At 43.4% G+C, this 13,060-nt stretch overlaps 1 protein-coding gene across 1 annotated transcript; it reads left to right on the forward strand.

Moving 5' to 3' along the window:
- Window positions 1–2,376: 2,376 nt before the first annotated feature.
- On the forward strand, window positions 2,377–10,725 carry LOC114635710 (complement component receptor 1-like protein). Its single transcript, XM_028784179.1, has 3 exons — window positions 2,377–2,541; window positions 9,840–10,019; window positions 10,622–10,725. Exons 1-3 carry the CDS (start codon window positions 2,424–2,426, stop codon window positions 10,723–10,725), a joined length of 402 nt encoding a protein of 133 aa, XP_028640012.1. The 5' UTR covers window positions 2,377–2,423.
- The last annotated feature ends 2,335 nt before the right edge of the window (window positions 10,726–13,060 follow it).

Consider the following 13,060-nt stretch of genomic DNA (forward strand, 5'->3'; position numbering starts at 1 on the left):
TATAATGTCAAAATCCTGCTCTTTGGAAAAAGCTCTTCTCGCTACAGCATAACATGACAGAAGGGAAATGAGTGGTAGGGAAAAGTCTGTGCAACATGGCAGAATTCCTTGTGCCATAGTGAACCCAGACCCTAGACAATGGCACATGTGTGATCTCATCCTCCCAGTACCCTCATGTTGGCAGGAGTTTCTGCATGAGTTCTGAAGAAAACAAATATTCAAGCCATAGTGCCAAGTTAGTACATGTGGTTAGTATCGTTAGGATTTGCTTCTATTTCCCTAAGATTAGTGAAGTATTGAGCATCTTACCATGGGCTTGTTGGTCATCTATGTATCTTCTTTTGAGAAATATCTATTCAAGTCATTGGGCTTTCCCATTCTGGTATGCTGTCAGTAAGTTTTAAGAGTTATTTTTATATTCTATAAATAGCTTATTAAATATGCAATTGACCAACATATCCTCTAATTCTGTACATTGCTTTTTCACTCTATTGGTGTCCTTTAGTACACAAAACTTCTCATTTTGATGAAATTCAATTAATCTGCTTTCTTCTTACAGTTGCCTATTCTTTGTGTCACACTCAAGAGATCAGTCAGACCTAAAATCATAAAGCATTTCCCCATCTTTTCTTCTAAAATTTTTATAGTTTTGATATTCTCGTTAATAATTTGATCAATCTAAGTTTTTTTTATTTTAAAACTTTAGCCTCATTCTTTTAGCTGAAAATATCCAATTTCCGAACACACACTGCTGAAGAGACTTCCCTTTCCCAGTGACTGTTCTAGTGCATCCTTGTTTAATATCACCTTAAATGTGTATATGTTTATTTTTGAGTTCTATTCCATTCCATAGTTCTGTAATGTCTATCTTTATCTCAATACTATACTGTTTTAATTAATATATCTTAGTACATTTTGAAACCAAGAAGTATGAATTCTCTCATTTGTGTTCTTCAAATTTTATATTGATTTAGAATAGATTTTTCTACTTCTGCAGAAAGAAAGCACCATCACAATTTTAGTAGGGGTTATATTGACTCTGTAAACTGCTTTGAGTGTTAAACAATTTTATAAGTATTAAATAAATCAGTAAATATTTTTTGTCTAGCAAACACAGGATTTGGTTTTGTTGTTATTGTTATGACAGAACACTGGGAGAAATAATTTAAAAGGAAAAAAGATATATTTCCACTGTTTCAGAGGTTCCACTAACACAGAAGTGAGAGTGTGTGGCAGAGGAGTCTACTTGTCTTTTAACAGCTAGAGATCAGAGAGAGACAGACCACATGTAGCCTTCAGAGGCGTGCCTGTATCCTCCAGCAGGGCCCACTTCTTAGTCACTACCACTTACTAATGCTGCCATTAAGTTACATATCTAGCGATGGACTCTATCCACACAATGCCACCATTTTTTCAATGACTGGGTCCATCATTTGAGTACCATGTCTTCAATACATGAGCTCTTGGGGGATGCTTGTATGAAAATCACAACCATGAGTTTCCATGTACTTATCTCTTTAATCTTTTGTAGAAAAGGTTTGTAGATTTCACCATGTAAGACTTTTACTGCCTTGGGATTATTTTTAGATTTTTCCTTTTTAAATGCTATTTCAAATATAGTTGTCATCATTTCCTTTTCAAAGTAGTCATTGTTCTTGGTGTGTTGGCTTCGTATTCTGCAACTTTACTGAGCTCATTAGTCTTGTGGAAGACTGTCTACACAGAAACACCTGTCATGCCTGGGGCTGTAGCAAAGTAGTACAGTGATTGGCTACCATGCTCAGGCCTGGATTCAACTCCAACAACACAAGATCATGGCATTTTCAAACATAGATTTGTTTATGTATTCCTTTCTAACTCGTAATCATTTTCTTTGTTTTTCTTACCTGATTGCATTGGTTAGATTTCAATACAATATTGACTATAGTTAGCAAACATAGGAATCCAGTCCTGTTCCTGATTTTAGAAAGTTTTCAGTCTTTCATTATTGATAAAATTAACTATGGGTTATTCTTACATGTTATTTATTTTGTTGAGAAAGCTTTCTTCCACTTCAGTTAATAACTAAAGTATTTACACCCTTGCAGATTTTAAAAAAAAGGAGTAAGGCTGGGTTATATGCAAATGAGTTCCCATAATGCCTTGTTTTCTTTGGCGTCGAAGGTGCTTACAAATGGGAGAACTTCCTGGAGCTGACTTCCCAGATATTGATCCAGTGTCTGCTTTGCTGACTCAATCTCCTGAGGGATAAATTCCAGGGAAATCCTTGAAGCTTGAAGTAAACAAGACCCCGGCCCAGCCCAACCAGAGGAAGCTGTAGTGAAAGCTTTATTCCGGAACCCAGCGCCATTTCCCCGCTCTCTGGGTGCGGCTGTTTTCTTCACCGGTTTGCCAGAAGACTGTGCTTGAGACCGGGGAGGGCAATGGAGGCCACTTCTCCGAGTTCAGAGCCTCTGGACGCCGTGGGGCACCTTGAAGCCTTGTGCCTCAGAGGAGTCCTGCTGGCCGTCCTGCTGCTGTTCTTGCTGCCATTTACTTTGGGTGAGCTGAGGGGAGGCACGGAGAGGCACAGATGCACGGTTCACCTGAGACCCGCGGTAAATAGGCTCAGCACAGACTCTAATGCTGGTCTGGGGTCCCTGTGGGTACCCAGCGCCCTTTTCCCATGAGTGAGCCTGGAGCGCGCTCAGCCCACATCTTGTGTTGTTCTCAGCAGGCAGGAATGCTTGGTCTCCCCCGGGCTTGCCTTTATTAGATGTACATTGTACTTGTCTGTGCTGAGTGTAGAGCCAACTGTAGTGAGAGAAAGGGGGTGTGGGAGCAGGGGGTCGCATAAATATGAGATGTTAGTATTCTGTCTAAACTCCACCTCCACAGTTATCTGGCAACACCCAAGTATGCTCCTCCCCACAGTTACCTGGCAACAGACAGATAGGTTTGCCTACTATAAAAGGTGCTGCTTGCCTCCTCTTCTCTCTCTTACTCTCTTACTCTCTTGCCTCTAGCTTCTCCTTGCCCTTTCTCCCTTCCTTCCCCCTCTCTCCACGTGGTCATGGCTGGTCTCCACTTCTCTCCTCTCTCTCTCCTCTCTCTCTCCTCTCTCTCCACCATCTTCTCAACTTTTCTCTCCCTATCTTTGCCCTCTGCCCTGAATAAACCTCCTCCCCTTTGGAACCGTTTGGTCTGGTGTTGTCTGTTCCAAGCTGTGCGCCAAAGTCTAACACTAGTGCCAAAACCCAGGATATGAAGACTTCAGGAACTGAGAGACCCATGTGGCCACCAGTAGCCGCAGCCGGCCGCTATGAGGCTGCTGTGACTGTACAAGACCGATGCCATGTGGCCTGCCACCACTCCACCACCGCAACCCCACAGCTGCAGCTGCCACCACTACACCAGGAGGACTTCTTCTGCTGCTACCTACCATCACCAACCGTGTGAATTCCCACCGCTGCTGCAGACCAACCCCATCCACAGCTGAGAGGCTCACAACCTAGCCAGACAGGTCTACACAGACCTCACAGTTCCACCTTTCCTGATACCAGACTGCACAAGCCTGCAAACACACTGGCGTTTTAATTGGTAAGGAGTTTCCGATTGGCGGGAGGAACCCTGGACGCCCAATTAGGGTCTGGCCAACCTTCCCTGGGCTGACAAGTTGGCTTTTCATTGCCCCAATCCATATGACTGGCCTCAAGCTGAACTACGACCTAGGACATTGGCCATTGGGTGATTTCCCTCTCAGAATTAGCTCCTGGCCCCTCCCCAGCTCTTGAAGCTCCACCGGAAATCTTGGTACCAGGTGAGCTATTTTCTGCCGGACTAGCTCCACAGAGGCCCCTAGATATTCTCAAGATGACCTGATTATCTAGCCTGAGCCTGATTTTTCGTTGCCAGCTTTTCCTTAGGGACGCCGACTGATAGCTCGGTAACAGCCGTCACCCAATGGGTACCACATTGTCTTCGACTGTATCCACAGACACCCCACTGGGTTGTCTACTGAAAAACCTCAAATCTCTAAAATTAACACCTGATTTGAGGCCTTCCAAATTGATACACCTCTGCAATAAGGTCTGGATTCGATACCCTCTAGATAATGGACTAAAGTAGCCACGTAATGACACACTAGACCCGACTATTTTAAGAGGTCTTAACACATACTGCCAGCAGTCTGGTAAATGGAAACAAGTCCCCTATGCTTGAGCATTTATCTACCTTCGTTATACTCTTTCCATGTGTTCTGCCTGTTCCCCCCTCCCAGACAATCTACTCACCCCATTACTTTGCCACCTCCGTTCTCTCTTATGGAACTTTGCTGACCGCCATCTACCACACACTGTCTCCTGTCCACTGCTTGTCAACATTGGAGACCAAGTGCTTCTCTCCCCTCCAGATCATCGGCCCTCACCTCTCTCCCAAATGGCAGGATCCTTTTAAGGTAATCCTCGTGACCCTTACAGCTGCTAAACTTGAAGGACTCCCTCATTGGGTCCACTTGTCTCACCTTAAGTCTTTCACTCCCCCCCCACTTAGTTGCATTTTTAGGGGTGTGCCTCTCACTCATTCCTTTTTGGTAGTGCCGACATGTCCTGTCCCCTTATTAGGAAGAGATATTTTAGCTAAATTGGGAGCTTCTATTTCCTTTGCTCCACCAATTTTCTTAAGCCCAAGCTCACCAGCAGTTCCTCTGCTCCTTCTTTTAGCCAGTCAACCTACTAACGCTAACATGTTATTTCCCTTACCAGCTTCTCAGGTGGACCCCCAAGTTTGGGACATCCTGAACCCCTCTGTTGCTAAACATTACTCTCTCGTTGTCATCCAGTTACTGGACTCTACCAGATACATCTGCCAAGCCCAATACCCTCTTTTTCTCCAGAGCCTCAGGGGACTTAAGCCTATCATTGCTGACCTCTTAAGGAAAAACCTCCTTCGACCTACCTCTTCCCCTTTTAACACCCCTATACTGACAGTTAAGAAACCTAGTGGGACCTATCGCCTGGTTCAAGATCTCAGGTGCATTAACTCTGCCATAGTTCCCCTCCATCCTGTCATAGCTAACCCTTATATGCTTCTCTCTACTATTCCCTCAGGGACTTCTCATTTTTCAGTCCTAGATCTCAAGGATGCATTTTTCTCTATCCCTCTAGACACCTAGTCACAGGACATATTTGCCTTTACCTGGACAGATCCTGACACTCACTTTTCTACCCAACTTACCTGGACTGTTCTATCTCAGGAATTCTGGGACAGCCCACTTTTGTTCAGTCATGCCCTGGCTTCTGACTTAATCTCTCTATCTCTCCCTAGATCTAAGATTGTACTTTATGTAGATGATGTTCTTCTCTGTAGCCCCTCCCTAGAAATTAGCCAAGCTGACACAGCTGCTCTTCTAAATTTCCTTTCCAGTCGGGGCTACAGGATCTCACCTTCTAAAGTCCAACTGTCCACTCCTCAAATCACCTATTTGGGACTAGAAATAACCTCAACTCACAAGGCTATTACCTTAGATAGAAAGAACCTGATTCAGTCTCTAACTGTTCCTCCTACAAAGGAAGAGATTCTATCATTCCTAAGAATGGCTAGCTTTTTGCATTCTTGGGTTCCTTCCTTTTCCCTATTTTCTCCACCCTTATATGAAGCAACATTAGGCCCCACCCACGAATCTCTTCTCAAACCTGTCACTAAGCCCTTCCAAAGGTTCCAACAGGCTCTCCTTAAGGCCCCAGCCTTACATCTCCCAGACTTGACTCGTCCTTTTTCCCTCTACGTAACTAAAAAATAGGGATTTGCCCTTGGAGCCTTAGGTCACCAACTGGGACCATCTTTTGTACCCATAACATACTTGTCAAAGAGACTAGATCCAACCATCCAGGGATGGGCACCTTGTATTTGTACCTAAGCAGCTGCTGAACTCCTTATTCGAGAATCAAAGAAACTAACCCTGAGATCACCTATAACTGTCCTTTCTTCTCACAACCTGTCACAGCTCCTAACTTATAAAGGCTTACAGACTCTACCTCCCTGCAGGGTTCTTTCTCTTCAGGTAGCCCTAATAGAAGCCTCCACACCCACCTTTCAATCATGCCCACCTCTTAATATTTCCAATCTTCTTTCCCGACCTAACACTGACTACTCTCTATCTCACTCCTGTACTGAAACCTTAGAAGAACTATTACCTCATCCTTCACACATACAGGAGGGCACATTGCCTCAAGCCACCTTTACCTGGTATACAGATGGAAGCTCCTTTCTTCATGAAGGGGTCAGGAAAGCTGGCTATGCCATAGTGTCAGACGCCAAGGTGGTGGAGGTACAGGCCCTTCCTGCTCATATCACCAACTCTTTCATCCTAACAGCCAAGTGCTGTCTTATTTCATTAAGACCCACCTACAGCCTACTCCTGAGAACTTAAGTTTCTTAAAATCGATCACTGCTTCTTGCAAAATCTGTCAGATGTCAGATCCCAACTCAAGGTATCGTAGCACCCCTTTTTCTACCCATCAGGCTAGAGGTTCCCTTCCTGGAACTGACTGGCAACTTGACTTTATGCACATGTCTGCTGTAAAATGTGTCAAGTACCTCCTGGTCTTGGTGAACACCTTCTCAGGCTGGGTAGAGGCTTTTCCCACAACTAACCAAAGGGCTCAGACAGTCTCTGATCTCCTCCTCAGAGAGATCATCCCCCCGTTTTGGTGTCCCCGCCTCCCTCCAGTCAGACAATGGGCCGGAATTTACTTCCCAAGTTTCTCAGACTCTATCTAATGCCCTTGATATCCCCTGGCATTTTAATATCCCCTATCATCCTCAGTCTTCAGGTAAGACAGAAAGAACCACCAAAAAACCACTCTTGTCCAGGTGTCACAGGAACTTCACCTTGACTGGGTAAAACTCCTACCTCTGGCTCTTTTCAAGCTATGAGCCCTTCCCAAGCGACCTCTCCTAATTTCAGCTTTTGAACTCACATATGGACATCCAGTCCTAACACCTGGTCTTTCACCTAGATGTTCCCTCTCCCTCTTTGCCCGGGAACTGTAAAGCGAGTGCTAGTGGTGCCTTCCGCTACAAAAACAACTAACATGAACGTTGCTGTGATATGGGACATGCTTGCTTTTCCGTGCCCACTACAACCTCTAGCCGCCAGAGACACTGGGCAGCGACTTCCGGAGCTAGCAGGAAGTCCCGCCCTGCTGCCGCTGATGCCCAACCTCCCACCAACCATAAGATCCAGCATTCTTATTCTGGTCCTAGCCAAATGTTTCTTTGCTAATACAAAAATGTGCTTTTCTCTACCTACACAACCTGCCAAAGTTACTTAAGACAGGATAGTAAAGGCTCTGTCTTGATAGATTTTTAATACTGCTATTAAATTCTATTCAGTTACAACCAATCCTTATGGCTCTCAATCTTGTCAGAAGTCTGCTGATAGTATTTTTTAAGCTTATGGCCAACAGAATTCCCAAAGCCTCTAACAGTTACCCCAAGATGGTTTCAGAAGACTTGGATACCAGATACCTAGAAGATACAGCCTAGATTTTATGTGATGATATAGTCACTAACAAACACAGTGGGCTAAACTGGATGCTCTGAATCAAATGACTTGGCTAAACCAAGGTAAGTCTTTTCTCATGGCATACATATCCATTCCACAGAGAAAAAGCCCCGCGTCTTCTACACTTGGAAGCCAAATTGACTTCGCCCGAGAGATATGGAGACTATGGGAACTATTGGAAAGTGGACTCTGTCACTTTTTAAAAAAAATATGTAACTGGTAGATTATTGTTTATTGTTTCTCAGACTTCTGACTATATTGACAGCTAAGATTCCACAGATACTATCTGTTACCTCATTGCCTAAACTCAGTTTCCATCAATTAAATGCTTCATATTTCCTTTTCTAACTATCCCACTGTCCTAATATTATCTGAGTTCCTATAAACTGGCCTAAATAATAAAACATTTCACTATACGATCTAACAAAGGTTCATCTTAAAGCCTGCTCGTGTTGTTAACTCATGCTGTTATCTCTTTTGTAAACTTATAAGCTACAGGAAACCCACTCAGATCTAGCTCTCATGGACCAAATAGACGCCATCCAGGTCTTGTCAAGTCCAGGCACATCCAAAAGAGCTCCAGAGAAACAACCTCCAAATGCTCCATCTCCTGTCACACACACAGCTGCTTCTACTGGACCTGTTCCTTCTGACCTATTCTCAGATGGCTCACTCCATAGACCCTGGACAGCAGGAAACAGCCAAGTCTCCAAAGACCAGACAAACATCCTCCACACCCATTCTTCTAGATTCCCCCTAAAGACACTTTGCTCCCAATGCCAGCAGGAAGTATCCAGATATCACGATGATGCTATTCGTGCTTCGCCGTCACCTCTTTCTAATTTTTCTCTTTTAATTAAAGCAAAACGGGGGAATGTTAGTATTCTGTCTAAACTCCACCTCCACAGTTATCTGGTAACACCCAAGTATGCTCCTCCCCACAGTTACCTGGCAACAGCCAGGTAGGTGTGCCCACTATAAAAGGGGCTGCTTGCCTCCTCCTCTCTCTCTTACTCTCTTACTCTCTTGCCTCTACCTTCTCTCTGTCCCCTCGCCCTTCCTCCCTTCCCTTCCCCCTCTCTCCATGTGGTCATGGCCAGCCTCCATTTCTCTCCTCTCTCTCTCCTCTTTCTCCACCATCTTCTCAATGTTTCTCTCCCTATCTTTGCCCTCTGTCCTGAATAAACCTCCTCCCCTTTGGAACTGTTTGGTCTGGTGTTGTCTGCTCCAAGCTGTGCGCCTAAGTCTAATATGAGAGATGCAATTTCTAATCCTAGAATTTGGTTTTGTGAGTATAGTTACTATGTTTTTGGGTTTTCTTATCTGTGAAATGGAGATAGTGATATCTTTCGATGTTTTGCTATTTAAATGCTGTTGTCAAGTGTCTAACCCAGTTCTCACTCCTTAATTTATTTCTATCGTGGAGACATTACCTATGCATTTGCTCCAAAGGCCCAGACAAGCAGGTCCAGGGATACAGGTTTCACTTGACAACTGTTTTGTCTTGGCAATGTGTACTTTATCTTCCACTCCAAGTCCTCAAAAAGTCCCTTGAGTCCCAGCTTTAAGGAAGGTCTTCCCACTCCCACTCCAGGATAAAATGTGAAAAGCTTGGAAGCCTCTAGGTGCAATGAAATCTTTGCAAGTTGAAAGGACTGTACAATTTACATATGAAATTTTAGTAATGGTTAAGAGCAAAATATAGTGCCCATTTTACTGTGAAAATTCGGGATATGATAAAGGTTAACCTTTTATGAAATATAACAATTTAAATTTGGTTGTTCTATTGATTGAATATATATAAAATAAAAAGTAGGCTTAATGAACAGAAATAGGCAACTGTATAATAAAGTGGAATATTTAAATATGACACTTTTAGCATCTAGTAGAGTAAGAAGAGTATTAAGTGAAAGTATTAGGAGGAAAAGAAGTCATAACGAAAATGTAGTATTTCCAAAATCAAATAGAGATGATTTTTTTCCAACAGATAATTATTGGTTACATATTATTTGACTCTATCTGCCAATTAAATAAATGCTACTAAGCCTTAAAGGAAAATAACGGAGTCTAGAAGATACATCAAAACATGTATTGGAAAATACATTAACAAAATGAAAGGCAGTTTCATTTTTTGAATTTTATTATTTTTTCCCCCTTGACCATAGTACTGATCCATTCCTGAATGCCAGAGAGGAGGATCATGGTCCCTAATAGCTAGCTGGAGAACTGAAAGTGGTGAGGGAGGAGGCAAGTCCTTCCATCCAATGCAGTGTTGATGTGTCTTCTTCTCCAGGTCAGTGCCCTGCCCCATCACCGTTATCTTTTGCCAAACCTATGAATCCAACTGATGAATCCGTGTTTCCCATTGGAACAGCTTTGAGGTATGAATGTCGCCCAGGATTTGCAGGGAGGAAGTTCTCCATCACCTGCCAACAAGACTCAACCTGGACAAGTGCTGAAGATAAGTGTATACGTGAGTAACTGCAGAAGCAGCTCCTTTGTGACAAAGAGTAGAGTCTGCCTCAGTTTGTCTGGAGTTTAGATTATGACACACCATTAATAATCTTATCTAAGGTATATAGGACATGTGGATCATTCTTGTCAGTCAAATCTCTTTACTCTGGGATTCTGTCTTTTCAAATGTTAATAAATTTAATAAGAATGACTGTCACAGGGCATGATTAAGAGAAAATATCCTCAGGATGTTTCACTTAGGGTGGCTAACTTTGCACAAGTGTCATTAAGTAATTAATGATTCTGAAGCAAAGGGTATTAATAACAAAGAGGTGAAAAAATGTCAGACTTTGAGGCCTGTGAGTTGGAATACATAGAAGAATGCTTCGGTAATAAAAGAAGTATACATGTTTAGGGAGTCACTGTGTGAATATAAGAAAAGACTTGGATGAGAGTTCTTTTGGAAACTAGTGTCTGATGAATTTTCTCAAAGTGGCAAAACCTTTGAAGTATTACAATTATATATATTTTACAGTAAGTTCTTATCAGGTTAGAAATTCATAAACTACAGAAAGTTCAGTTTACTATACTTGATTCTAAAATTCTGCTTCTTTCTCATAGGTAAAAGATGTAGAACTCTTCCAGATCCTCTGAACGGCTTGGTACATGTATACACAGGCACTGAATTTGGAGCCTATATTAATTTTACTTGTATTGAAGGGTGAGTTTACAATAACATCTCTTCATTCAAGAGTTCTAGAATAGTGGTACTACTTTCTAGTGAGATCTCAGGGAAGACATCTAATCTATTACTTCCTTATTTGGTTTTGTTTTGTGTTGTGTTCTGTTGTGTTTGTGCTTCAGGTTGAACTTAAGGCTCTAAATATGCTAGACAAGTGCTCTACAATGAAGCAATGCCATCACAATGTTATCTAGCCTTAAAAAGGCTTGAACATGTGTCGCGCCGACCCTTGTCCAGCAAGGAAGATGCAACACATGAGCTCTTCTCCAAGCAGTTTACTCAGGAATCTTGAACAATCTTCTGACCCTGGGGGAAGCACCTCCCAGGCTTAAGTACTCTAGGACTAGCCTACCCCCGTCTGCCACATGGCAACAGCAGATAGGTCCACACACATGGAGACAAGCCAGATCACCAGCCACAGCCAAATAAGGACTTGTTTACTCTTAAGAGCACTCGCCAACAGGTGGCAGAAGGCAAAGACCGGCGCCATCTTAAGGGCGCAGCACTATGCAGCTCTCCACAGTTCCCCCTTTTTGTTTTTGTACGAAACAGGTGAGAGTAGAGGTCTGATCTCAGAAGGAGAGAAAAGGACATTGTACTAGCCCTTCCAAGGTATCTCTACCCAGGCAATGCCAGACCCACCCAGTACCGATTTTTTCTGAGGCGGGAGAAGTTGCATAAATTGGGGAAAAGGACGGTACTAACCCGCATCTATCAGACTTGCTCTCCTTGAGGCTGCGAGCAGCTGACAGTATACCTCAAGTGCAGTGCCTAGCCTCACAACCTGAACGTAACGACTCAAGGCTTGATGGCTGCCAGCCAAGCTTGGGGGGACTGTCCGGCCTCAAAGGCTGCAAAGGCTTGAACAATCATGGCTGCGTTCTGGCTCTGTGTAGCTCTGATCTTACAGATAATCCACAGGCAGACAAGGGAGGCTAATACCATGAGTATGGCCAAGAAACCCAAACCCGCCCACTTAGTCAAGAGGAGGATGTCACGAAGCAGGGGTTCTCTAGATGCCTCCGGCTCCCTCAGTCTCTAACCCTGGTGTCACTGTCACCATCATCATCACGAGCCTCAGGAGGGTCTTCATGGCAAACCTTCCGCACCAGGCACTCGGGCACTCACACTGGATCTTGCTGATCCTGAGGAAAAACACAAACAGAACCTCGTGCCCATGTCAGCACGGGATCAGGCCCTCGCCAGGAGCCCGTCAGGATATCCCTCCATTTCACCATGCCCTTAGATGGACCATGTAAGTCTTGATGTCTGTCTGCTGCCGAGCGGCCATGAACATCCAAATTTTAAAAATTAAGGGTAAAAAGGGCAAGAGATAACCTCTCTTTAGGGGTACAGCCTTGGCCTATTCCCCCCTTTTGTTTTTGTAAACATTCTTTTAAGGTGCGATGAGCTCGCTCCACAATTCCTTGTCCCTGATTATAAGGTAATCCATGGGAAAGCTGTACCTCCATTTGTTTACAAAATAAGGCAAAAGTCTGAGCTGTGTAGGCTGGTCCATTATCTGGTTTTAACTGCTGGGGTTTTCCCCAGGAGGCCCATGCTTCCAGGCAATGGGCGATGACATTACGTGCCTTCTCACCACTTAAGGGCGCAGCATGGATTATGCCTGAGTAGGTATCTACTGACACTTGAACATATTTAAGTGTTCCAAATTCTGAAATATAGGTAACATCCATTTGCCAGATCTTAAGTGGCAACAATCCCCGGGGATTTACTCCCACACTAGGGGGATGATGATGCACAACACATTGTGGACAATCCAAAACCACCTGTTGAGCATCTGCTCTAGAGAGGTGGAATTTCATTTGCAGCGTCTTAGCATTAACATGAAAAATTTGATGAAACTGTCTTGTTTGCTCCAAGGATGAACTCAGGAAAAGAAATTCCTTACGAGTGCATTGATCAACCACATCATTTCCTTTACTTAACGGCCCAGGCAAACCCGTATGTGCATGAATATGTTGGACATAAAACCATTCTTTTCTTTGCCAAATCAAGTTTTATAATTCTTTCAACAAGGCACATACGGTACTACTAATCTTTAAGGGGCCTGCTATTTCTAATATTTTAACTGCATTAACCACATAAACGGAATCTGAAATCAAATTGAAGGCAAATTGACAGTTTTTAAACACTTCAATAACAATTTTCAATTCAACAATTTGAGGGGAACCAGGTTGAAACCGATACAACACTGGCTCTTTCTCACCTACCATATAGGCTCCACAGCCTGTTTTAGAACCATCAGTAAACACACTGGGTGCTTCCTTCAAAGGAACAGCAGAGGTAACCTTTGG

Source organism: Grammomys surdaster, unplaced genomic scaffold (genome assembly GCF_004785775.1).
Source record: "Grammomys surdaster isolate TR1022 unplaced genomic scaffold, NIH_TR_1.0 116633, whole genome shotgun sequence".
In the NCBI taxonomy this organism is placed as follows: Eukaryota; Metazoa; Chordata; class Mammalia; order Rodentia; family Muridae; genus Grammomys; species Grammomys surdaster.

What these genes read in the sequence shown, in the direction of transcription:
- LOC114635710 (XM_028784179.1), top strand. Translation starts at nt 2,424, where the DNA reads ATGGAGGCCACTTCTCCGAGTTCAGAGCCTCTGGACGCCGTGGGGCAC. An exon ending in CTTGCTGCCATTTACTTTGG is followed by an intron (nt 2,542 to 9,839) that starts GTGAGCTGAGGG and finishes CTTCTTCTCCAG; the next exon opens with GTCAGTGCCCTGCCCCATCA. An exon ending in TGCTGAAGATAAGTGTATAC is followed by an intron (nt 10,020 to 10,621) that starts GTGAGTAACTGC and finishes TCTTTCTCATAG; the next exon opens with GTAAAAGATGTAGAACTCTT.